At 38.4% G+C, this 24,607-nt stretch overlaps 2 protein-coding genes across 2 annotated transcripts in view; one reads left to right on the forward strand and one right to left on the reverse strand.

Moving 5' to 3' along the window:
* Window positions 1-21,736: 21,736 nt before the first annotated feature.
* Window positions 21,737-24,607, reverse strand: part of TEX47 (testis expressed 47) — a 34,450-nt gene continuing 31,579 nt past the window's right edge. Inside the window, exon 5 of the mRNA XM_038556735.1 lies at window positions 21,737-22,489. The gene's annotated coding sequence lies outside the window, so the exon portion shown is untranslated. The remainder of the gene's footprint in view (window positions 22,490-24,607) is intronic.
* The window catches only part of ZNF804B (zinc finger protein 804B), a 494,306-nt gene continuing 493,095 nt past the window's right edge, over window positions 23,397-24,607 (forward strand). Inside the window, exon 1 of the mRNA XM_038556731.1 lies at window positions 23,397-23,597. Coding sequence (XP_038412659.1) covers window positions 23,490-23,597 — 108 coding nt within the window. The 5' untranslated portion in view covers window positions 23,397-23,489. The remainder of the gene's footprint in view (window positions 23,598-24,607) is intronic.

Consider the following 24,607-nt stretch of genomic DNA (forward strand, 5'->3'; position numbering starts at 1 on the left):
TCTTCTTTATTTTCTTTGTTCTTCTTTCTTCTTTCTTTCTTTTTTTCTTTCTTTCTTCTTTCTTTCTTTTTCTTTCTTTCTTTCTTTTTCTTTTTTTTCTTTCTTCTTTTTGCCAAGAATGAGCCTAAGGAATTTTACGTTGTGAAGAAACTTGAAATTATGGAAATAGTTTAGAAAATGGCTAAGAGGGATCCCTGGGTGGCGCGGCGGTTTGGCGCCTGCCTTTGGCCCAGGGCGCGATCCCGGAGACCCAGGATCGAATCCCACATCGGGCTCCTGGTGCATGGAGCCTGCTTCTCCCTCTGCCTGTGTCTCTGCCTCTCTCTCTCTCTCTCTGTGACTATCATAAATAAAAAAAAAAAAAAAAAAAAAAGAAAATGGCTAAGAGTGTGGTGGTGAAGGGGATAGTTACATCACTTAGATGGAAATCATAGCTCCTGGTCTGTGTGATTTGTGGCAAATTATTTTTCTCTGCATGTGTCTCATCTGTAAAATGGGAATACCATTGCATATTCCCCAGGGCAATTTTAATGATAACTGATTTAATATGCATAAGAAAACAATGCTCAGGAGAATAGTTGTTAGCTGATAGTATTTCTCTTTCACCATTACATGGAAGATATTTATTCTGCCTTAAATCTTCTTGATTTCAATCATACATTGAAACTATATTTCTCTAATTATATATAACATCTAATTCCATATAATATCTAATGATGGATTTAGCAAGCATTTACTATTATGCATGTTCTAGTCTTTATTAATACTCTATTTTATATTAGACCCCTATAATAAGTTAACAGAAAATTGAAGAAAGTGAGGAAGTCTTCATTGTTGATCTATGTGGAAAGGAGATTCACAGGCAAAGGAACACAGGCTCTTAGGACAAGTGAGGGCCAGCTGTGTTCTAGAAAACAGAAATATGACAGTGTGACAAGAAATGACCAAGGCGGAAAATGATAAGAGATAAGATCAGATAAAGATCTTGTTAGCCTGGATTACATAGGACCTTGTAAACCATGGCAAGGACTTTGGCTTTTACTCAGAGGAGGCTGGTAAACCAAAGGATGTTCTTAAGGAGAGACATGCCATGACCTGTCTTTACCTACTATGCGAAGAACAGACTGCATGAAACAAAAGTGGAAAGAGAGGGTCCATATAGTTGAAATGAATGACAATGGTGGCCTCGACTAGAGTGGTAGCCATGGTGATCATTAGAATTACATTATCCAGAATTATTAGATATGGATATATTTTGAAGAAAAAGTTGAGACTATTTGTTGTTGGTTGTATGTAGTTATAAGGAAAAGAGAAAATTCAATTGTGCCTTCAATGTTTTGATCTGAGCAACTAGGAACAATGGAGTTGCCATTTTTGGAGATGTGGAACCATGAGAGGGAAAGATACAGGGAAGATCAGGAGCTCAGTTTTAAATATGTTAAAGATGCCTCGTAGTTATGTTGCCAGAGATTTTTAGTAAGCAACTTGAATATATTGATCTAGAGTTTAGGAGTGTGGTTTGGTTTCAGATATAAGCAAGGAATCTTTCAGGAGAATAAGAATATTTGAAGTTGTAGTTTGTATGAAAACATTTAGGAATCAAATAAAGATCAACATGCCAACATTATAAGGGCAGAACCCCGAGCATGCCAACACTGTGTACAGTGATACAGAGAGAAAGAGAGAATGACCGTGGAAGTTATATCTTTGAGCAGACAACAGTAGATGGCATCCAGTGAACAGGTGGAACACCTGAGTTTAGACAAGAGTTTGGAGACCACTCATTCTCCCAAGGAAGAAGGCACAGTATACTACTTGCAAGGGTTTTGCCTGAGTTGGTATGATATGGACAATGAATCTTTTTTCTAGTGTAAAATTTTAACTTTTTATGCACAATAATTGGGGAAATAATAGACCCCTATTTTTTTTTAACAGGAACTGGGAGGAAATAAAGAGATGGATAAAGCTCCCTCTTTGAGTGGAGAGAGCTGAGCCCCAGCTAGAAGCTAAGGGGGAGGGTCACAGGGAAGACCTCACAGGATGAAGACTGTACAATTGCCAAAAAGTAGGAAGGCTGAGTGCACATATCTTGTTCAGGTAGTGCTTTAAAACTTAAAAACAGCTCAACATTCTCCCCCATAAAAGTCAAATATCCAAAAGTGTTTCAAGATCATCATATATTTGTCTGAGGTTGTCATTTCATACCAAACACAGTAAACTATATACCTATGAAAATAGATTAGAGATTTTATATCTTATTGTTAACTATTAGGATGTTCATGTGTAAATCTACCCTATCCTCATTCATAAGTCAAAGAAAAGAAGTACGGCTTTCTGGAGAGGGCATGTGTCTTTGGAAAATATCATACTCATATTAGAATGAAATTATTTATACTACAACCAAACAAAATTATCGATAACTATTTCTTACTGACAAAAATACAAATAATTTATTGAGAAGCCTGTGAGAGTTGTAAGTGTAACAAGACAGAAATGTCCAAAGACATTTAATTAATGAGGCTAAATAATCTTAAACTAGAATTTTAACATACTCCAATTGAATATATTAAACTTTATATATGTGTTTCTAAGACTGTCTTTGTGGACATTCCTTTTAACTGAACCCAAATTACACAGCATTATATATTGAAGAGCATTTTCAGAGGAAAACATTTAAAAAAATGGTTGATAATTTATGAAAAGAAATAACAGTTTGAAGTAAAATGAGATACACATTTGAGTTAAAAATTGGCAAAAATTACAAATACTGATTTTATTTTGTATTGGAGAGAGTATGGATTTATTCATAGTGTTCAATTATTCTTGGATAGTTTTAAATTGACGCAGAATTTTTGAAGAGCCATGGGGCAATATATGTTACAATTTTAAACGTGTCATCAATTACTTGCTAGGAATTTATTCAAACAAAACACTCTTACAAGTGTGCAAAGATGAGTGTTCAAATATATTCAGTGAATATATTTGTACCAGGGAACATGGGAAATACCTTAAATATGTATCAATATAGGCTTTATTAAATAAGTTATAATGTATCCTATTACCTCTAACAGTTAAAGAATATTTATTAGACTCAGAAAAAATCCAACATATGCAGTTGTATTTTACATTTAAGATGTAGAGGAACATTGGATATGGTGGCAGCAGACTGCCTTGATGCAGGCAACATTGGCAGTAAAAATGATAGAGGTTTTCGGTGCAATGGTAAAATCAACTAAGAGACTCATACCTATAGAGAACAAACTGGGTTGCTGGAGGGGAAGTGGGTGGGAGGATGAGGTAACTGGGTGATGGGCATTAAGGAGGGCACATGAGGGAATGAGCACTGGTTGTTATATGCAAATGATGAATCACTGACCTCTACTTCTGAAACTAATATGCTATATGTTAATTAATTGAATTTAAATAAAATAATAAAAAAATAAGATTAGCTAAAGTCATTCTGCTTTTTATTACCATGAATTGGCAGTTTAAACAGAATCAGTAAAAAATACTCCTCCCCTTTGAAGTAGGTTACTCCCTTTGTACACCATGACCCCTGCCCTTGATTCACGGGGTGAATCGGGGTGCCTGGGTAGCTGAATCGGTTAAGGGTCTGTTTGGCTTACGTAATGATCCCAGGATCCTGTGATTGAGACCCAACTCAGGGTCCCTGCTCAGAGGGGATCCTGTTTCTCCCACGCCTCTCTGCTTGTGGGCCCTCTCTCTCTCTCTCTTTCTCACTTTCTCTCTCAAATAAATAAGTCAAATCTTTTTAAAAAAATACTACAGCAGAATCTGAGAGGAATGAGAGTAAGAAAGGGGGAAGGGACAGGAAGAGGAAGAGAGATGATGAACAAGTAGTAGATTTGGGAGTGGCCCCATATATTTCAAATGTGGAATACAATATAAGCTTTTGCTCTATTTTGAAGAGTCTTATATGCCATATCATGGGATTTGGCAAACAGTGATCTGTGGGCCAAACCTGGACTGTTGATTGCCTTTGTAAATAAAGTTTTATTGGAAATATGGCTACACTCGTTCTTTTATGCATTGCAGTAGTTGTTTTCACTTGACAAGGACAGAGTTGAGTAGTTACAACACAATCTGTAAGATCCTAAAAACCTAAAATATTAACTACCTAATCATTCATAGAAAAAGTTTATGGACTTCTCTGCTATAAACAATGTAATATTTTAATTGTATTTGAGAACAATTATTTCCTATTAGATTTTAATTACCTTACTCAATTGCTGAATTATACATTAATGGCTATTTTGGTCACTACCATTTACTATCATACTTAATGAAAGTCATTGATCAATTCCTAGTTTCCATATTTTAGTATTTTTGTGTGATTTACAAGCCATGTGTGGGAAAGTTATCCACCTTTCAACTAAATAATTGAGATTTTTCTATCCAGTAAGTTGTCCTACTTTATAAAGCCATGTTTGAGTGCTTGGGGTTTCCATGTCTCCTGATTCTTTAAGAGTAATATAAAATATAAAAGTAAAATAAAAAGTAACTTACTTCAGCCCCTTTTCATAAATATAGAATTCATGGTGACCAGGTTTCTTCTATAGTTTTGGTGAGTGTGTCTTACCTGTTCCTGCAATACAGTGCTCATTAAGCTCTAGAAACAGAGCTACTATGTTTATTTTAAAAATATGTCTTAAAAAAATATGACTTAATTTTGGGCAGCCCTGGTGGTTCAGCAGTTTAGCACTGCCTTTGGCCTGGGGTATGATCCTGGAGACTGGGATCGAGTCCTACATCAGGCTCCTTGCATGGAGCCTGCTTCTTCCTCTGCCTGTGTCTCTGCCTCCCCCGCACCCCCCCATGTCTCAAATAAATAAATAAATAAATAAATGTAAAAATATGACTTAATTTAAATATAATTTACTTTAATTTATGAAAGAGGTCCAAGTGATTTACAGAAGACCACATTCATAACACATGGTTCAGGGTATGTGCTCACTTTAAAAGTCTATTATTTTTTATGAATTGCTCTTCCTCCAGCCTCAATTGTTCAAAGGTATCTCACGCATTTCTTAACCAAAAGTCTGTCAGAAATAGGCATTCTATAAACTTTAATTAATTTAATTGGGTATTTTCTTCTGATCTCACATTGAAGTGTTTGTTGAATGGACTGAGAGGAACCAAAGCTCCCCCAAATATAAGGAAAAGAAGATTGTTGTTACTTGGTAGCTTATTCTCAGAGAAAACCAAGCCTCTGGATTTTTACCAAAACTGCCTCAAAGTTGGGCCTGTTGAATCTTGATCTACTTCACCCATTAAAGATGCATTTTATGATTTGATCTTAAAAAGGGTCATTTTTTCCCTTTAAAAATTATCATCATCCTGATTCATTTATTTTACTGCTATTAAGCATTTCACATGCACGAGGCTCATTTCTAACCACAGAGGAATATTAAACTAGACAAAATCTTTGTCTCCAGCGCAACTTATGTTGTATATTCAAATGTAGATATTCTTGTCAGTTTTCTCCTTCCCTCCCCTGTTCATATCTTCGAATATTACAACTACTAAGCTAACCCTTTTACTAGGGGATTCTGAGGAAAATAGCAACCTGAATGCTCTTCAATTTTCCACCTCTCAATTGTTTCTTTGTTGAAGGAGACAGCAAGGATGCTCTGGTATTTGGAGGGGCTCAGCCTTATAGACCAGTGAATCAATTCCCCAGAGGGAAGCAAGAGCCCACCTACCTGGGTAGAGTCCTGGGAGGGTTGGCTATGTCTTTCTGACTGTTAGGACGTTCAGGAAACTTGAAAGCTCAGAGAGGGCTGCCTCTTAAGCTTAAGAACACCTGGACAGATGCTCAGTAGTTGGTATCTAGTCTGTAGTTCTGTTGTACACACCTTTTTAGTATTGTTTCAATGTTATATACCCCAGTAGAAGATGTATTGAGAAAAAAGAAACAAGAATAGCAACATCATGGAATAAAGTAGATAGTCTTATGAAGCAGCAAGCACACGCGCGCGCGCACACACACACACACACACACATAAAACCTCAAAGATTACATGTGAAGAAATAAAGTAACACATGCAAGGTGTTTTTGAGAGGAGCTATGTATGCAGTAATCAGGCATATATATAATTTGAGAAGGCACACTGGAAAAATAACTGAATGTGAATGAGATCTAGAGATATTTATTTAATGAGGAATTGTGTTCAGCTGAACAGACCTTAAAAAGATAATTTGGATGGAGCTATACTAAATTTCATGAAAAAATTTGTGTGTTTTATACAAGTATCTCAAACTTGGACAAAATTGTGGTGTCAGCATTTACCAGAAACTTTCCTCTTTGGACTCAGAATTAAAACAATTTCAACATCTTTCCTTCATTTTAAATATTTGATTCAAATTATGCTCTTCACACTGCTTATAATACAAATTCATGGAAGCAGATTTTACTCTTATAAATCACACACATATATATATATATATAATGATGATTTTGCATACAGTCTAAACAAAAATCGAATTTTCTTATACACTCACAAAAAAAAAAGAAAGAAGATTTGATCATTGTCTTGGAAATGTCCACCAAATAATAAAATTTTCTCTGGGGACTTTAGAAATAGGTCAATCTAATGAACAAGAAAAGATACATTGAAATGCAGAACATGTTCTTCTTGAAAAGATTGATGTATTAAATATTTATGCAAACACATTAAATTGGCAAGTGTATGAAAACATTATTACATATTTATCACCTTCACATCTCATCATTTTGAAAAGAACTTCTTTCCTATAAAACTAAAATGGATGACTATAAGTTTTCCAAAGTCACATTTTTCAAACTTCATAACATGGAATAGTTTGTTTTTCAGAGTTTATATTAATTCTCATAAATAACAAAATTAATGCTGAAACTAGAAAAGGCTAATAATTTATTCAAGATAGGAGCAGTCAAATCCTGTTTCATCATTAGCCTTTCTCCAGAAACCTGAACTGGAGCCTCCTAATATGAAAGATGTTCCATAAGAGTGAATATTCACTGTGAGAAATAAATGAGCTCTTTTAGGTCACAGAGTCATTTAGCCAGCAACTGGTTCTGTGGCAAAAGCCAAATGTCGTAAGGGAATTAATGCATTTCTAAAGTACCTAACTTCTCCTAGAGGGTAATAAATCCTGATGGAGTCCAAAATTTTATGGTCTTTGGAAAGTGTTATTTAAATTAAAGTTTAAATTGACTACACTTCTCATTAAAAACCAGAAAGTTGAAATGATTTTATATAGGTTCTAAAAGTATTCGTGTTTAATATAAACTGCCTTATTATGATGATACGGTGTTCTGTATTCAAAGCTCTCTTTCTGCCTCTTCACTTCTACTTCTTTTTCCTGCTGAGCTCGTTTCCCTGACTCTTACAACTTTCCTTACCTCATTGTTGATTGGATTTTTACCACACTTTTCTATTTACTATTTTACTGCTGAAGGATAACTACTTTTTCATCCCTCTGCCCATTTCCAGAAGCTTTTGTTATTTTTACTGTTCTCTTCTGCTTGCCTCTCTTCCTTTTTCATCTTTCCTCCCCTCAAAGACCACCCCCTTAATTCATTACTCTTCTTCATGTGGAGTCCTTACCATCTTTCTGTGCTTTGACATCAGGCCTGTGGGGGGTAGCATGTCCTTGGTGTTGACTCTGGTGAATCGAACTTGTCTATTCCTATCGTACACTGTGGTATGAAAAATCCATATCATAACATGGGAAGGGATGGAGGAGAAAGAGAGAGAAAGAGAAAGAACTGGGGCCTCAAGTGGCTGGTTTTGAAAAAACTTGGAACTTTACGCTGGCTGAAATTGACCGCAAGGCCGCCTTCGTAACCCACACCCCGGCTGTCCTGTCCTCCTCCAGCCCCCAGCTGCTCTGCGGTCATTTCTCCTTGATCCAGTGCCCTTGCTATGAAAGGTCCCCTGCCATCTCCAGGTCCCTGCAGGCTTGCCAGGTTTTTGTTTTCCTGCTCACTACTTATTACTGTTCCCATGCTGCTGCTGATTATGGGGTCCTCCTTTGTTTCGCCCCTTCCCTGTTCTGCTCTCTCCCCACTCTGCTGCTCCGTGGCGCACAATGCAAACCCTACATGCTCAATCCCCAAAACCTTGTCCATTTAAGAAAACCACCCTCACTGAGGAAAGAGGGATGAGGAATAGAGATGAAGCTAGGGAACAGTACAGCATAGATAACATCACAGTGAAGTGAAGTCATTCATTGTGGCAGCTTCTAGGTTACACCCACCTCACCCTGCTGGCCACTTTGTGCCAGCTTATTTTCTATCTATTATTTTCATTAGGGAGATTATTTTCCCCTATCCTCCTCTTCTCCCCTGTGGCTACCCCGAAGCCTGTTCTCCCATGATCAGGAGAATATTCTAAATTCTTGCTATCTTATTACATAGAGTGATTTCTTTCGTTTTGTATAACCACTCTGGATTAGCTCCCCATGCCTGCTGTAATAATGCCATAACTGTGGGGTTTAAAGCAACAGAAATTTATTCTCTCAGAGATCTTGAGGGCAGAAGTCTGAAATCAGGGTGTCAGCAAGGCCACATGCTCCCTCCAAGGCTCTAGGGGACATTCCTTTCCTTGCCTCTTCTGAGTTTCTGGTGGTTCCAGCAGTCCTGGGTGTTTCTTGGGTTTGTGGCCACATTGCTGCATTCTCTGCCTCCTTCGTCATGCAGCCTTTCTGTCTCTTGGAAGCTGACTCTCCTTGGATATAGGACCCACTAGGTAATCTGAGATGATGAACTCATCTCAAGATTCTTAATTACATCTGAAAAGATGCTTTGTCTGAATAAGAGAACATTCACTGGTTCCGGGAGTTAAGATAGAGGCTTCTCTTGGGGGATGCAAGGGCTCTGTCTAAGCAAACTTCGGTTTTCTCAATTTTCACAGTGGGAGACAGACAAAGTATTTTCCCAATTTAGTTTAAAAGACAAAAGTTTTTCTGTGCTCCCAGAATAAATCTCTAGTACTTCTAGGGCTTTTACAGCAAATTACAGTTTGTTTTTATTTTTATTTTTTTATTTTTTTTAAATTTTTTTAAAATTTTTTAAAATTTTTATTTATTTATGATAGTCACAGAGAGAGAGAGAGAGAGAGGCAGAGATATAGGCAGAGGGAGAAGCAGGCTCCATGCACCGGGAGCCCGATGTGGGATTCGATCCCGGGTCTCCAGGATCGTGCCCTGGGCCAAAGGCAGGCGCCAAAGCGCTGCGCCACCCAGGGATCCCACAGTTTGTTTTTAAATTACATTTTTCTTTTCATTAAAAGACCCAACTCATTAAAAATGGTGAAAATAATGTAAATTTTTTAATGTGGGTAAGGTAAGGGTGTCTGGGTGGCTCAGTTTGACTTCGGCTCAGGCCCTGATCTCGAGGTCCTGGGATGGACCCCCACATAGCTCCCTACTCAGTGAGAAGTCTACTTCTTCCTTTCCCTCCACCATTTTCCTGCTTGTACGCTCTCTTAAATAAATCAAATCATTAAAAATAATAAATAAATAAATGAAAATTATAACAAAACAGATGAAAATTTGTATATATTTACATGAATGCCTTTACATCTTTGCGTATATATGTGAATATGTAAAAATACATATTTGTAAACAACTGCATATAGTGTGCTTAGTCTTAACATCTAATAAACCTGTTCAATATTTTAACATGTTTTTTAAATTTACTATTTTTTGTTCTTAATTTTAATTATTTAAGAAATGCTTAGTCATTGTAGAAGACATAAACTTTTTTTTTTTTTACAAAAAAGGAAAAGTAATTGCCTCATTCTACCAGAAAACAAACAAACAAATGGAAAAATAACCAGTTTGGGGACACATCCTTATTTTTCTCACGTGACTATGTCCATATGTATATGTGAATCTATATTCCTGTAACTACATCCACATTTACTTATAGTGTTAATTATAACAATAACAAACAATACAATAACAAATCTCAAACCATGATATTGTTCAGTACTTGACTTTTTCATTTTCCATTTAATATTATGTTCTACTTTTCATTTTCTATTATTTTATACTAATATCATTACTCTATGTATTATATAGGCCTATATGGTACATCATTGTTTTGATGTTCTATAAATTATTGTCACTGGAGATTATTTTCATTATTAAAATGAGCACTGTTAATGAACATACTTTATCATGCATAATTATAAATGCGTATCATTATTTCTTCAGAATTAATTCTCAAAGATGAATCTGCTAGCTCATAAAATGTTTATGTTGTGGCAGAGACTGCTAGTCATCTTCCAAGATCTCTGTTCTCGGCTTCCTAGGGACCAGGAAGCTCATTTCCCAGCCTCACCTGCAGCTGAGATGGCCATGTAACTGAGTTCCAACCAGTGGCATAGAAGAGTGTGACTCATTTATGCCATCTCTGGGCTAAGATAACGAGCAAATCTACTTCGTCCAGGTCCTCTTTCCTCTGGGGTTCCAGGAGGCTTTAGAGGAAGAGGTCTGAAGGACAGAAGAAACCTATGCCCCTTAGCCACCCTGTGGAGGGAACTACCCTTTGACTAGACCAGGAACATTCATCTCAGGGGTTAGTAGACTGAAAAATACTGGTTTTGAGCCATTATGTCTTTTAAAAAATACTGTTTCATGCTAAGTAATACACTTGTTTTTAGAAGCATTAATACATATTATTAAATTATATTTTCTTAGAGTCTACAGTGAGGATCTCTCTGCTGCTTTTTCTTTTGTTTTTAAAAACATTTCTTATTTGTGTGTAGTTGACATACAGTGTTACATTAGTTTCAGCTGGATAATATAGTGATTTGACAAGTGTATATATTATGCTGTGCTCACCACAAGTGTAGCTAAGATCTGTCACCATGCAACCCTATTACAGTATCATTGACTGTCTTCTTTATGCTGTGCCTTTTATCCCCATGACTTATTCATTCCAGAACTGGCAGCCTGGATTTCCCACTGCCCTTCACCCATGCTGCCCATCACAGACCCTTTTCTGGGAATCATCGGTTTATGCTTACAGGACTGATTCTGCTTCTTGTTTGTTTATTTGTGGGGCTTTGTTTATTTGTTTTAGCTTCCACATATGCTTTTTTACCAAGATCATACTCAAATGTTTACAGTCAATTTTGATATTTATTAGAAAAGGTCTGCTAATACTTCCTAGAGATTCTCCTACATTGATTCTTCCACATGACTATTAAAATCATGTTACAAATTTTACTACTAAGTCTTAAGGGAGATAGTTAAGGCTGCAGCTGATCTAGAGTTAGTAATTGTAGCATTCTTTCATCATTAAACTTTATATATACTTCTAATTATTTATTGTTATGTTGCTGTTATCAACTGTTTTGTATGTATAGATTTCTTAAGTTAAATTATTTTCTTACATGAATTTCTTGGAAATGTGGGAATTCAGAGAAATGGTAGCAACAAATCTACAATTGTCCTTACAGCCTATAGTTTGCCTTTCATAGAGAATGTGCACAGATCATCTCATCAGAATAAGCCAGTATGATTCCAGAGTCACTATCATTATGTTTTGATATTAACATTAGTTTTTTTCAATATAAAGAAAATAAGATGTTACCTTAATTTTAATTGCATTTCTTCTGTATCAAAATTGAAGTTTATGTGAGCCCCTAAAGTGGGTTCAAATTCCTTTAGTGTAAATTATTTATAATCTTTGTTCACTTACCTCTCAGGGTCTTCATTTGAATATATTGTATGTATTATAGGCGGATTATCTTTCTAGTGATCTGTACTTAATTAAATTTTCTAAGATTTGTTTTTACTTAATTCAACAATCCATCAGGAACTAGATTGATGTAGACTGTGTGAGCTGTGTATCTAAATTACTTTTTCCACAAATCTAATTATTCTTATTTATTAATGAATATTCTTTTTATTATTTCCAGATGTTTCCTATGTCAAATACGAATGTCTGTTAAAGCTTCTTTCAGACATTTTCACTATGTTTTATTTATTTTCAGACTTATTTTTGTTCTAGTAGCATACTGTTTTGATTATCACTGTTTTAAAATGTGACTTGATATTTGATTGGGTTGGCAGTCCTGCCTCACAGTTTTTCTACTAAAAAATATTTTTTATAATCTCTCTTTTTTTTTTGAATTTTAAAAAAGTTTTGCTAAATGGCAAGAAAAGAATTAGGAACTGTTTTATTTAGTGGGCATCGTATCAACTCCACAGAACAACTTATGTAAAAGCTTCTTTTAAAATTATTAGTCAATGTATCACTATTTCCATTATAGAGAAATCATAAAATATTCAAGAAGCATTTTGCTTAAAAACAGGGTTTTTTGTTTTTTGTTTTTTTGTGGATGTATAGTTGACATAACATTGTATGTTTCAGATGTATGGCCTAATGGTTTTGTATTTGTACATACTGCAAAATGATCCCAGTAAGTCCAGTTAACATCCATCATTGTACATAGCTAAAAATTATTTTCCTTGTGATGAGAATTTTCAAGATCTGTTCTCCTTACTACTTTCAAATATGCAGCACAGTATTATTATTATTTTTGCAATACAGTATTATTAAATATAGTCCCTATGGTGTGCATATTACAACCCCATGACTTGTTTTATAACTGGAAATTTGTACCTTTGACTTCCTTCTCCTATTTTGCCTACCCTCTCTTCCCCCACTTCAAGTAACTACCAAGCTTGTCTCTGTATCCATGAGCTTAGTATTATTTGTTTTGCTTTTGAAAAATAGGTCTTTTAAAAATGAAAACTAAGAAACATGATGTATTGCTTAAAATAAAATAGAAATAAATAACACTATATGAAAGTCTCCCCTGTATTTTTTCCCCTTTATTTTAAAATTCAAACATACATACACGTTTCAGGGATTTTGCCTTACTTGAAATATCACCAGATATATCCCCATCATCCCTGATAATTGCATTGTCTTATGTTCTGCATTTCATTTATTTTTTAAAAAAGATTTTATTTATTTATTCCTGAGAGACACAGAGGGAGAGAGGCAGAGATACAGACAGTGGGAGAAGCAGGCTCTCTGTGGGGAGCTTCATGGGGGACTCAGTGCCAGAACCCTGGGATCACAACCTGAGCCAAAGGCAGACGCTCAACCACTGAGCCACCCAGGTGCTCCTCTGCATTTCCTTTAATATGGAAGTCCAGAAATGTTCAAGAAGATTTGGTACAATGTCTTACAAAGCTCAAGGTCTAACATGAAATGTCTGATATTGCGAGAAGTCAGGAAATGCAGGGTTTTTTTTTTTTTGTTTTGTTTTTTTAGGAATGGAACTGTATTTGTATCTGGAAGTTAATTAGATATTATGCCTTATAACCAATTGGTCTAATTCGTAATGAAAGTATTTTATGAAAAAATAAAGATTAAAATTTTCATTAAGACCTTTTTGTGTTGGCAGTTTGCCTGTGCAGTTGATTTGCATAAAGCATGATTAATGATAACTAAAGAAATAGTTTAACAGGTAGAAGAAGATGAAAAATTATCCTAATGAAAGAACATTTTATGGGGTAAGCATTTCAACAAGAGAAACCTCGATTCATTGGAAGTTTGGACATGACATAACTAGGTGAAATAGTAATGGGATAAACTTATTAGCCAGTGTTCATTAGTTTGATTTGCTTACCTCTGGCATGAGTTTTCTAAGACAAAGGCTTGCAGGTTCCATTTTTTTCTAAAAACTGCACAGAGTCTCAGGCTAATAATCGGTTCAGCACAATCTGATGGTGCAAATGCAAACACTACAGACCAATTCATCTATAAATAACTGAAAATGTGAAAATAAACATAATAAAAACCTACATCTTCTGGTGTATTATTATTAAATTGCTAAATTACATTCTCATGTACACATTTGAGAAGACCAAATCCATTTTACAACTCACACAGGACTTTTTATGTGGCTTCTGACCTATTTTCATATATTATCCATATAATATAAGACACAGGAGGCCCAGTTCATGTGATAAGAATGATTAACATTTGAGTTTGTGTTTGGAATACAAAATATAATAAATACTATTAATGCAAAATAACATTAATAAAATATGGAACTTTTGTGGAAGGAATGCACTATAGAGCTCATTTATTTCAACTATAGCTCTTGACACAGGGTATAGAGGTTCAATACAATCTTTATTCTGGTTGAGTGACTATGGATTTTTGATAATTATGGGAAGAAAGCCGTGACATATTTAGTATTTTTTTATTCATAATAGTGGGCTATATGGACATGATATCTGTGTGGTCACACAGGGTTCCCCACTGTGAGGAGACCCACACTTGGTTAAATTATTGTTAATACCAAAATACTAATAATATTTGAACAAGAGTTCCTTCCTTTTCATTTTGCCCTGAGCCCTACAAATTATGGAGCTGTCCTTCCTGGAACCAAATACTGTGTCCAAGACTCTCTTGTATTAGTATGATCAGTTACCTTTAATCTAAAAACTTCAGTCTTCTGCAAAACTATATGATTTATTATTCCTTCTCTCCTTTCTTATCCTTAGGCTTCATAAACAGAAATTATCAAGGGTGAGACTGGCATGGTTTTCTACTGGTCTTATGACTTTTAATTGAATTTTTTCCTTTGTGAAATGTAATTTTTTAATAGTTTCTTTTTTTATCTAAACTCCAGTTAGTTAACATACAGGTGTACAATTTAGTGATTCCACACATCCATACAACACCCAGTGCTCATCACTACAAGTGCACTCCTTAATCATTATCATTTATTTTAGCTGACAACCTCTGCAGTTTTTCCCTTTTAGAGACTATCTGAATGCTGTTGCAACTGCAAGCTATATTACATAGTCTCATATTAATCATATTAATCCCTCAAACAGAAAAAAAGTACTCTTATATACTCCACCTAGATTTAGTGATCATTACCATTTTGCACCATTTGCTTTATCTCTATATATTCATACATGCACGCACATTTTTCTCATGAATCATTTGAAAATAAGTCACAGACATTATGTCATTTCACCCTGAAATGATTTAACTTGTGTCTCCTAAAAACATGCTTCTCTATGAGCTGGGCACCATGCAAGTTATTTTAACTTGATACAATAATATTATCTGTTATTATTCCAATTTAAATTTCTCTAATTATCTGGAGTATCTTTTATAGATTTTTAAAAACCTAGCATCCAGTCCAGAATCATACATTATATTTGGTTCTCATGCTTCTAGCTTAGCAAAAACATCAGTATTTGCTATTTTTCCTCCAGAGGCTTTCAAGCGTGATGAAAGCAAGAGCCCCCGTGGCTTATCCTTCTTTGATCATTCAAGGAGGCTGAGTGATACAGGATAAAAGGCAATGTGGTGTAAAGAGTCTAGACTTAGAGTTATGTGTGTGAATCCTAGCTCCATCACTTCATTCTGTGACTTAAGTATTATCTTTAAATTCTCTGAGCCTCACTCTCCTCTCTAAAAAATAGCCATATTACCTACATTAAAGCAATTGTAGAGATGAAATGATATCACAAATGTAAAGTAACTGGAATGTGGATGGCACTCCGTAAATATTTCCTCTTTCCATCCTTCCCTCAATTTTTTGCTGATAGTGAGTTTTTGCTATTTTTTTTTCCAATATGCAGAGTGAGATTGAGAGGAAGAGAAAAAAGCAAATGTTTTGCCTACTGGCCTTAAAGACCTTTTTGTCTTGTATCATCTCCAATGTGATAACATGCTTTATAGTATTTCAAGTATATTGAGGTTCATTTTAAATTTGAAGGGTATATACAATAGGGTTGTATTTTAAAAGTGTGGCACCTGGAAACCAGAAAAAATAAAGTCTAGAAAAGGCATCTTACGTGTAGATGAATGGTTTCTGCCCTTGAATGTGACATGGCAAAATTCCAGAAAAAGCTGGAAGAGGGTTTCAGCCACAATACGCTACCCTGCGATCCTTCTGGGTTCCACTGGCATTCTGAGTGCCAGCAGACATGATGAGGACCACATTTCTTGGCATTTGCTGGCAGTAAGTTTCTCTCCTCTCTCCACAGCTTTGTCAAACTGGGCCATAGTTTTGGAAATAGGGAAATGAGAACTTCTGTCATCTAAGTCATTCTCTACCTCCTTGGCCTCTAGAACTTCTCCTTGAGGAGGAGGAGTGTGGAATGGGACTGGGTATTCTACAATGGGAGATTGATGGTTAGGTCTTGTTCAATTGACTATGAATTTCTGAATATCGTGGGAATGCTATGTCTTTCTTTTGACGACTCAGGGTAACAACAATCAATATCAGTGGTTTCTCTAGGCTACAGTTTTAATTAGTCCAAGCTACTGAACTGACACTTTTTTCTTTTTCATTTCAAGACATATATCTTGGAAATATTTTTTAAATTAATCTATGGGGTCAGTTTGATTTCTTATCATTTGCCCTATATTCTCATGGTTCACATTATAAATTTGGCTTGCTGATTTACTAGTGTTTTTTTTTTTTAATGCAAAATTAGTTATTGAGTCTAAGTCTGTCTGAGGAAACCTTCCTTTAAATTGTTTTCTTGACTTTGATTAAATAATCACCCTGTCTTTGTTATTTAGTCTGCTAGGAGGCAGTACTGAGATAGAACTTCAGCTTTAGGGACTACTGGATCCTTTACTCAGTCTCAACCCACTCTAACCCTGTCGGGTTCATTTTAGGAGAGAACATCACTATCATAGGGATCTTAAAGATGCTGCTAAGGAAAGAATGCTCTCTCTCCTTCCCTCTCTCCCTCCTCTCCACTGCCTTTTCTCCCTCCTTCCCTTCCAATCTTTCCCTCTTTCTTTTTTGGTATGCTTTAAACACAAATAGAACTTCACATCTGAAAATTTATATTTACTCTCAGATTTACTACTGTGAAAATGCTAAAGATCTTCATCTTGGCTTTCTATACCTTCATGGGAAAATGATGCCTGTAAGGGACTAGGAAGAAACACTTACTTTTAGTAGAAAATGTCACTAAGAGTTAAGATCTAGGAAAAGAGAGACCGATAAACGAGGTCCATATAGTTGGGGCACCTTGGAGTCAGACACGTGGTAATTCTCAAACTTCTCACTCAGGGAGCTTAGCCCAGCCATGGGGTGGCCAGTTCCCTGTGGTTATGTTTAAAGTTAGAATCGGGTACTGATTAGAGGCAAACATAGAGAATAACTAGCAGTATTTGGGGATATAAGCTGAGTTAGATACTAACTGGTTGATAAATGTTGCTTTTTGTTAAATTTCAAAACTTTAAACTTCTATTAAGCTAAATATTAGGGTAAAATGGAACAGACCTATAAAAGTGAAAAAAGGTAACTATGAGAAGATGCAATTAGCAAACCAAATAAGACAACTTAGAATGAAAGAAATTAGTTGAAGAAATGTTTGAGAAACAAAAAGCTATAGTGCAATTTGTACTTTCTGAAGAAAAATAAATAAATCTAGACAAAGACCTTACATCTTTCACAAAAATTAACTCAAGATGGATTATGGACTTAAATGAAAAGTCTAAAACCATGAAACTCCTGGAAGATAATATGGAGGAAAAATCCAGGAGGGCTCAAGTTTGGTGGTGACTTTTGAGATACAACACTGAAAGCACATTCCACGAAAGAAAAACGTAATAAGTTGGATGATATTAAAATTAAAAACTTCTACTCTGAAAAAGACACTGGTAAGAAATTACAAGAAAAGCTTTATATTGGGAGAAAATATTTGCAAACATATATCTGATAATGAAGTGGCATTCAAAGTTTACAAGGAGCTCTTAAATCTTAACAAAAAGAAAATAAGTAACCCAATTAAAAAATGGGCAAATGATGTGAGTAGATACCTAACTTAAGAGGATATACAGATGGCAAAGAAGCATATGAATAGGTGTTCAGCATCATATGTTCGTAGAGAATTGCAAATTAAAACAATAGTGAGATTCTGCTACATACCTATTAGACTTGACAACACCAAATACTGGTGACGGAATGGAGCACCAGATACCATCATCCATTGTTGGTGACGATGGTAGATGGTGTAGCACTCCTGAAGATGGTTTGGCAGTTTCTTACAAAATTGAGTATAAGATCCAGCTGTTGCATTCCTTAGTATTTGTCCAAAGGAGTTGAAAAGTTATGTCCACACAGAAACCTGCTTATGAATGTTTATGGCAGCTTGATTCATAATTGCCAAAACTTGGAAGCAACCAAGATGTCCTTCATTAGGTGACTGGATAAACAAACTGGCCCAGCTAGACAATGTGCATTCATTTCCTGAAGATGCTATAACACAGTACAAGTGGGGTTGCTTCAACAAGAGTTGTCACACAGTTTTGAAGCTGGAAGTTTGAAATCCAGATGTTGGCAGGATCAGTTCCTTCTGAGTGCTGTGAGGGAGAATCTGTTCCATGCCTCTCCCCTTGCTGGTGGTGTGCTGGTGATCTTTTGTATTCTTCGGCTTGTGAAAGCATAATTCCCGTCTTCACATGGAAATCTCCTTGTGCCTCTGTATCCAATTCCAGCCCTCCCTTTTTTTTTTAAAAAAGAAGTCATCTTGTAGCAGGGACCACCCTAATGATCTCATGTTAACTTGATCATCTGCAAAGACCCTATTTCCACCTAAGGTCACATTCACAGGACATCAGAACTTCAATATGTGTGGGGAGAGGTACCATTCAACTCATAATATAGTGAAATACTGTTAAAATATTCCATTATTCCAGCAATAAAAAGAAATGACATATTAAGCCACTAAAAGACATGAAGGGAACTTAAAATGTGTATTTCCAAATGAAAGAAACCAATCTGAAATAAAGCTATGTACCATATAATTCCAGCTACATGACATTCTTGAAAAGGCAAAAACAGGGAGAAAGTAAAAAGATTGGTGGGTTGCCAGAGATCGGGGGTGATGAAAGGATGAATAAATGGGGTACAGGTGATTTTTAGGGCAGTGAAACTCTTCTGTATGACATTATAAAGGCAAATATATGTCATCATACATTTGTCAAAAACCTATAGAATATAGAACACAAAGAATGATCCCTAATATAAACTATGGACTTTAGTTAATAATATTATATCAACATTGGCTCATCCATTCTAACACATGTGCCACAACAAAAGCAAGATGTTAATAATAGGAAAAACTATGTGTGTGATGAGGTACTGAGATATATATGAGAACTCTCTATACTTTCTGTTCAAGTTTTCTGTAAGCCTAAAACTTCCCTAAAATAATAAGTTTTATGAATATACTTTAAAAATATCCTGTGGTAGAGAGATTCCAGATAGCTCCATTAGCTGGGGCAGTAAGGAAGGGTCTCTGGGAGCACCATAAGGAGCAGACGGAAATAGGAATGCAGTAGAAGAAAATGAGCATGGACTGGAATAGGGTTTTTTAAACAGAGTATCATTTGGATTTTGTCCTAGGTATGATAGGGTTTAATAGGAAAGCATTAGGATATGATCTGTGTTTCAAAAATATCACTCTGGGGTGCCCGGGTGACTCAGTTACTTAAGCACTGACTCTTCATTTCTGCTGAGGTTGTGATCTCAGGTTGTGAGATTGAGCCCTGAGTCAGCTCTGCATGGGGCATGGAGCCTGCTTGAGATTCTCTCCACTTCTCCTCACTCTCTCTATAAATGAAATAAATAAATAAATAAATAAATAAATAAATAAATAAATAAATAAATAAATAATCACTCTGGCTGTTGGATGTAAAGAATATATTATGTATGGAATGTATGGAGGCAACACTGGAAGGAAGCAGGGAGACTGGTTAGGAGGATACTGCAGTAGTCCAAGCAAGAAACGATGATGTTTTGGACTAAGGTTGAGCAGCAGATATGGAAATAAGGGGATCGATTTGGGATGTGTTTGAGAAGGGTAATGGTAGAGAGGATTTCTCCCTCTGTCAATCATCTGTGACACAGCCATGAATCTGGAAATATGTGGAAATGTCAAATTGGTTCTAGGCTGAAATCCATGCCCTTTGCCATTCACATCTCCTTCCATGGAATGAAAACTCATCAGATCAAATATTACTTTAATATAAATGGCCTTGCAAAATTGCACATGATGTTTGTTTTTCATAATGTTTGTTGTATAGAATTTGACCTGTATCTAAGATTCATTTAATACAGGCTTAAAGTGTTTTGCTTTCCTTTCACTTTCTCTGAAAATGTTTAATTACTGAAGTAAGAAAGTGTCTCGTTTAGCAAAGAGAGAAGTTAATATAACTGAGCAACTCTGTATCTGTAGCAACTCTGCAACTAAAAACACTCCTGTTTCTGTTATTTAGATTGGTCATACCATATCTGAAATACAGGCCAACAATAATGGGAAGCTGTTGAATATGATGAAATCACAAGGGCATCAGTCATAACTTGGCAAGGGAAAAAGGGGAGTTTTTGTTATTGTTGTATATTTTAAAAAGTATTCTTAAAATTGACTGAGAGTAACAAATATTTCAGTTTTTGCCTTGATATTTTAAAACGGATGACAAAAATTAGAAAGCAAAGGACAGCCATAACTGACTTAGAATATGGCAAATTAACAGAAGAATTGATATCACTCATTTTAAAGAAGACTGCAAAAATAAAATATTCTTAAAGAAATTTAGAAAAATTACTACAGTCTTTGAAACATTACAAAAAGCAGGGTTACTTTGTTTCCTGTGGGGAAATCCAAATGCACATAGGATAGTAGTCAAGTGAACAAGAATGCCATACTTCAAATAAATGTAATATTTTGAATAAGAAAATAGGATGGTATATGTGAGTTGTATGCTTTTTTTTTAAAAAAAAAGATTTTTTAAAAATTTATTAGAAAGATCAAGAGCACAAGCAGGGGAAGGGGCAGAGAAAGAGGGAGAAGCAGGCTCCCCGCTGAGCAGGGAGCATGATTGGGGGAACCCCGTGGGGAGAGCCTGCCACGCGGCTGGATCCCAAGGCTCCAGGATCATGACCTGAGGCTGAAGGCAGATGCTTAACCCACTGAACCACCCAGGCCCCCCTGAATTGTATACTTTTTGATTACTTGTCAGTTCTTTCATTTTAGAAGAGTATACCTGATTCTTAATAATTAAGCATTATTAGAAATTACATTTGCCTAATGAAAAAGAGATAGTATCCTTGGAGCTATTATTCACAGCTTGTGACATTATTGATTTTTCGAGTCTATTCCAGGTGCTTACACTTAGGTCCTCAGTGCTTCCCTTTACGAAGAGTGAAATAATCTAGATTGAGCTGCACTTTCTCCTTTTAAAAATTCTACCTCGGGATCCCTGGGTGGCGCAGCGGTTTGGCGCCTGCCTTTGGCCCAGGGCGCGATCCTGGAGACCCAGGATCAAATCCCACGTCAGGCTCCTGGTGCATGGAGTCTGCTTCTCCCTCTGCCTGTGTCTCTGCCTCTCTCTCTCTCTCTCTCTCTCTCTCTCTCTCTCTGTGACTATCATCAATAAAAAAAAAAAAAAAAAAAAAAATTAAAAAAAAAATTCTACCTCATTCATTTTCCGACAAAGCTTTTACCTGATTTGGAAATTTCACTGTTTGCCAATACCTTGTTTTCTCTGTATAGAATGTATCTAATGTCTATACATGAGCAATATTACTTACTCTTGGCTGCAGGAAACATCTCACAGTTCTAAGTTCAATAAACATGACATCGTGAACCACATCAATCTTAATAGAAAGGAAAACGTGAAGAAAACAAAAGAAAGGAAAACATGAGGATGTGTTGTATCTATTGCTACTGCTCTACCATTTTTTATTTCAGAAGTTCTTACCAACAAGATAATCACAAAATAAACAGTTCTACAAGATTTGTCTTGCGCCGTGTCAGCCTGAGTTAATTTTCAATTCAGAGTTTGCAAGGAATTGGCATTTTGCCTCACATTAACACTTCTAGAAAGACTATCTGAAACCTTCAAGGTGAGAAACACATCCACGTATTTAATAAAACATTAAGGATATAAACTATTGTAATCATGTAAACAAAAAAGTCAGGTCTTCATGGGGTGGTCACAAAAATGATATTAATGGCATTTTTTTTTTTCTTGAGAGTTTTAGGAGTTGCCTGAATAGGAAAAACTAAATTATCTGTTTTCTTTGACCTGTTTCTGTCATTTGTGAAAGGTCCCCAGGGTCATCCAGGAAGCCAGTGGAGCATGTGGGAGACAGAAGAGGAGAAAACTGGGGAGGGCACGGGGAGCCTTAGCTTTAACCTTGCATTAAGTCCAGTCCCCCCGGGCGAGAGGGGAAGGAGGTCACCCTTCCTCTTCCCCCTGCACAGGGCACAGACCTGGCCTCCTAGTTCCTCCTCTTTCCAGGACGCGTTCGTGCGCGCGTCATTGGTTCCCAGCGCAGCTCGCTCCCGGGTGGCTCTATTCACAGTAAAGGATCCGACGTCGGTTAAGAAGCCCCACCGAGGGCTGACGGGGAGGGCCGTGGGCGCTCGGACGTCCCACGCAAATCCCAAATCTCGGCCTCTGTGGAGATACAGAGACACTTGTAAGTGTAGCTCTGCACGCGCACACGCACACGCACACGCGCGCGCAAGCATGTTTCGTTTCCATTCCCGACGCAAGTTTTCTACCTAGAACTTCTGTCCTCCTGCGTCCATCGCCCGCCTCACCGGGGCTGCGCAGCTCGTCCGCGCCGCCGGCCCGGGGGCTGTCGCTCCTGCCGACCCCGCCGCGGGCAGCCCGGGCGCCGGAGCGCGCTGCAGGCGGGCGGGCAGCGCCGGGTGGAGGCGCCGCTCTCCCCGCCGTGTCGCCCACCGCCGCCCTCCGCAGTCGCCCCGGCCCCCGCCCCCGCCCCCACGCTCGCGGCTAAGCCGGCCCTCGGGCGCGGCGGGCGAGCGGGCGGGGCGCTGGGGCGGGGGGCGCTGGGGCGGGGGGCCCGGGATGCCCGCGCCGCGCGTCCCGCCGCCGCCTCCGCCGCCGCCGCCCCCGCCCCCGCCGCGCGCGGCCGCCCGGCGCGGGGGCGCGAACCGCTCGGGCTCACAGGTGGCCGCGCCCCCGGCTCGCGCCGCTGCCCCCGGCCGCCGCCACCTCCCGCGCAGCCCGCAGCCCGCAGCCCGAGCCCGAGCCCGAGCCCCCCGGGGGCGCGCCGGGGGCGACGGCGGGGCGGGGCAGCGACGGGGCGGGGAGCTCCGGCTTCCCCCGCGGACCCAGGAAGTTGTCCTGAGACCAATGGCACCGCCGGCCCGCGGCTGAGCAGCCACGTCGCCAGAGCAGCATGTGGACTGGCTCGCCGGGTGCCCGAAGAGCCGCGTGGCCGCCGCCGCCCCCTCCGCCGCCGGCAGCCGGAGCCCCGCGCGGGGCGAGGAGCGGGGGCGCGCGGCCGCCGCGTCCCCTGCTCGCTGCCGGCCGCTGCTCCTCGGGAGGTGGCAGTCACCGTCGCTGCTGAGAAAGCGGCCCGCGCTCCCGCGCTCCCGCGGCCGGGGCCGGCCAGGAGGGACACGCAGCGCGCCCCGCTCGGACCCACATGGCTTGTTACCTGGTCATCAGTTCGAGACATCTCAGCAATGGGCACTACCGGGGCATCAAAGGAGTCTTCCGAGGGCCCCTCCGCAAGAACGGATCTCCCTCTCCGGTAACCTGCACACGCGCGCGCGCTCACACTCACACTCACTCACACACACACACACACAACGCGCGTTCAAAATCTAGAGAAACAGAAAGAAAAAGAAAGAGAGAGAGAGACCTTGTCCGGGCGTAACGCGCCGGTGGTGGCTATCTGCCTTACCTGGGAGGCTGCTGTGTCTGTTTTTGCCATTTATTGTCAGACTGTTACACGGTGAGGGTGTGTGTTTACATGTGTACGTTCAACACGGTCATTAGCATCTGTAGTGCCACGGATGCAAATATTTACTGAATGCAGTTGTTCACTGCAGGGCTGTGCAGAAGGTAGTTCCTGAGCGCTGTGCCAAGTTAGGAATCTACGGATTTGGGCAGGGTAGAAAGTTCGAGGGGCACTTTGCAACCAGGCTTTGTGAACTCATCAGTTGAGATTAGTTGGATAATGCTGCGGTTACTTTATAAGAAAATTAACTTCTTCCAGATTTTGCATCAGGGTGCTGGCGGATGGAAAGGTGTTGCATGCCGACACTTGAGTAGATCTAACGCTTAACTGTGTGGGTTCCTTAAGGAACGCCAGAGTCCTTTGTGGAAATAGGAAGTGGGTAGTTGGTGGTATTAGGTACAGATGGATTTACATGCCATGCGAGTGATCGCTCAACTTAATGCACTATTGAATTTACTTAACTATTTGATTTATTCAAGTATTCTTTTTTATCTTTTTAGATATTTATTTTATTTATTTGTTTTCCTGGAGAAGTTACTACTGTTTATTTTTTTCTTTTTACATTTTTTTTAATTTAAATTCAATTTGACAACGTATAGTATAACACCCAGTGCTCATCCCGCCAAGTGCCCTTCTCATTGCAGGTCACCCAGTTACCCCAACCCTCCACCCACCTCCCCTTCTGCCTGGACTATAAGAGAAAGGAGGAGAGCTGAGTGAGAAAAATTAGAAAGGGAGACAAACCATGGGAGACTCCTAACTCTGGGAAATCGTTACCATACTGCAGGACTTCGATATAT

The sequence above is a fragment of the Canis lupus genome, chromosome 14 (genome assembly GCF_011100685.1).
Source record: "Canis lupus familiaris isolate Mischka breed German Shepherd chromosome 14, alternate assembly UU_Cfam_GSD_1.0, whole genome shotgun sequence".
NCBI classification, from domain to species: Eukaryota; Metazoa; Chordata; class Mammalia; order Carnivora; family Canidae; genus Canis; species Canis lupus.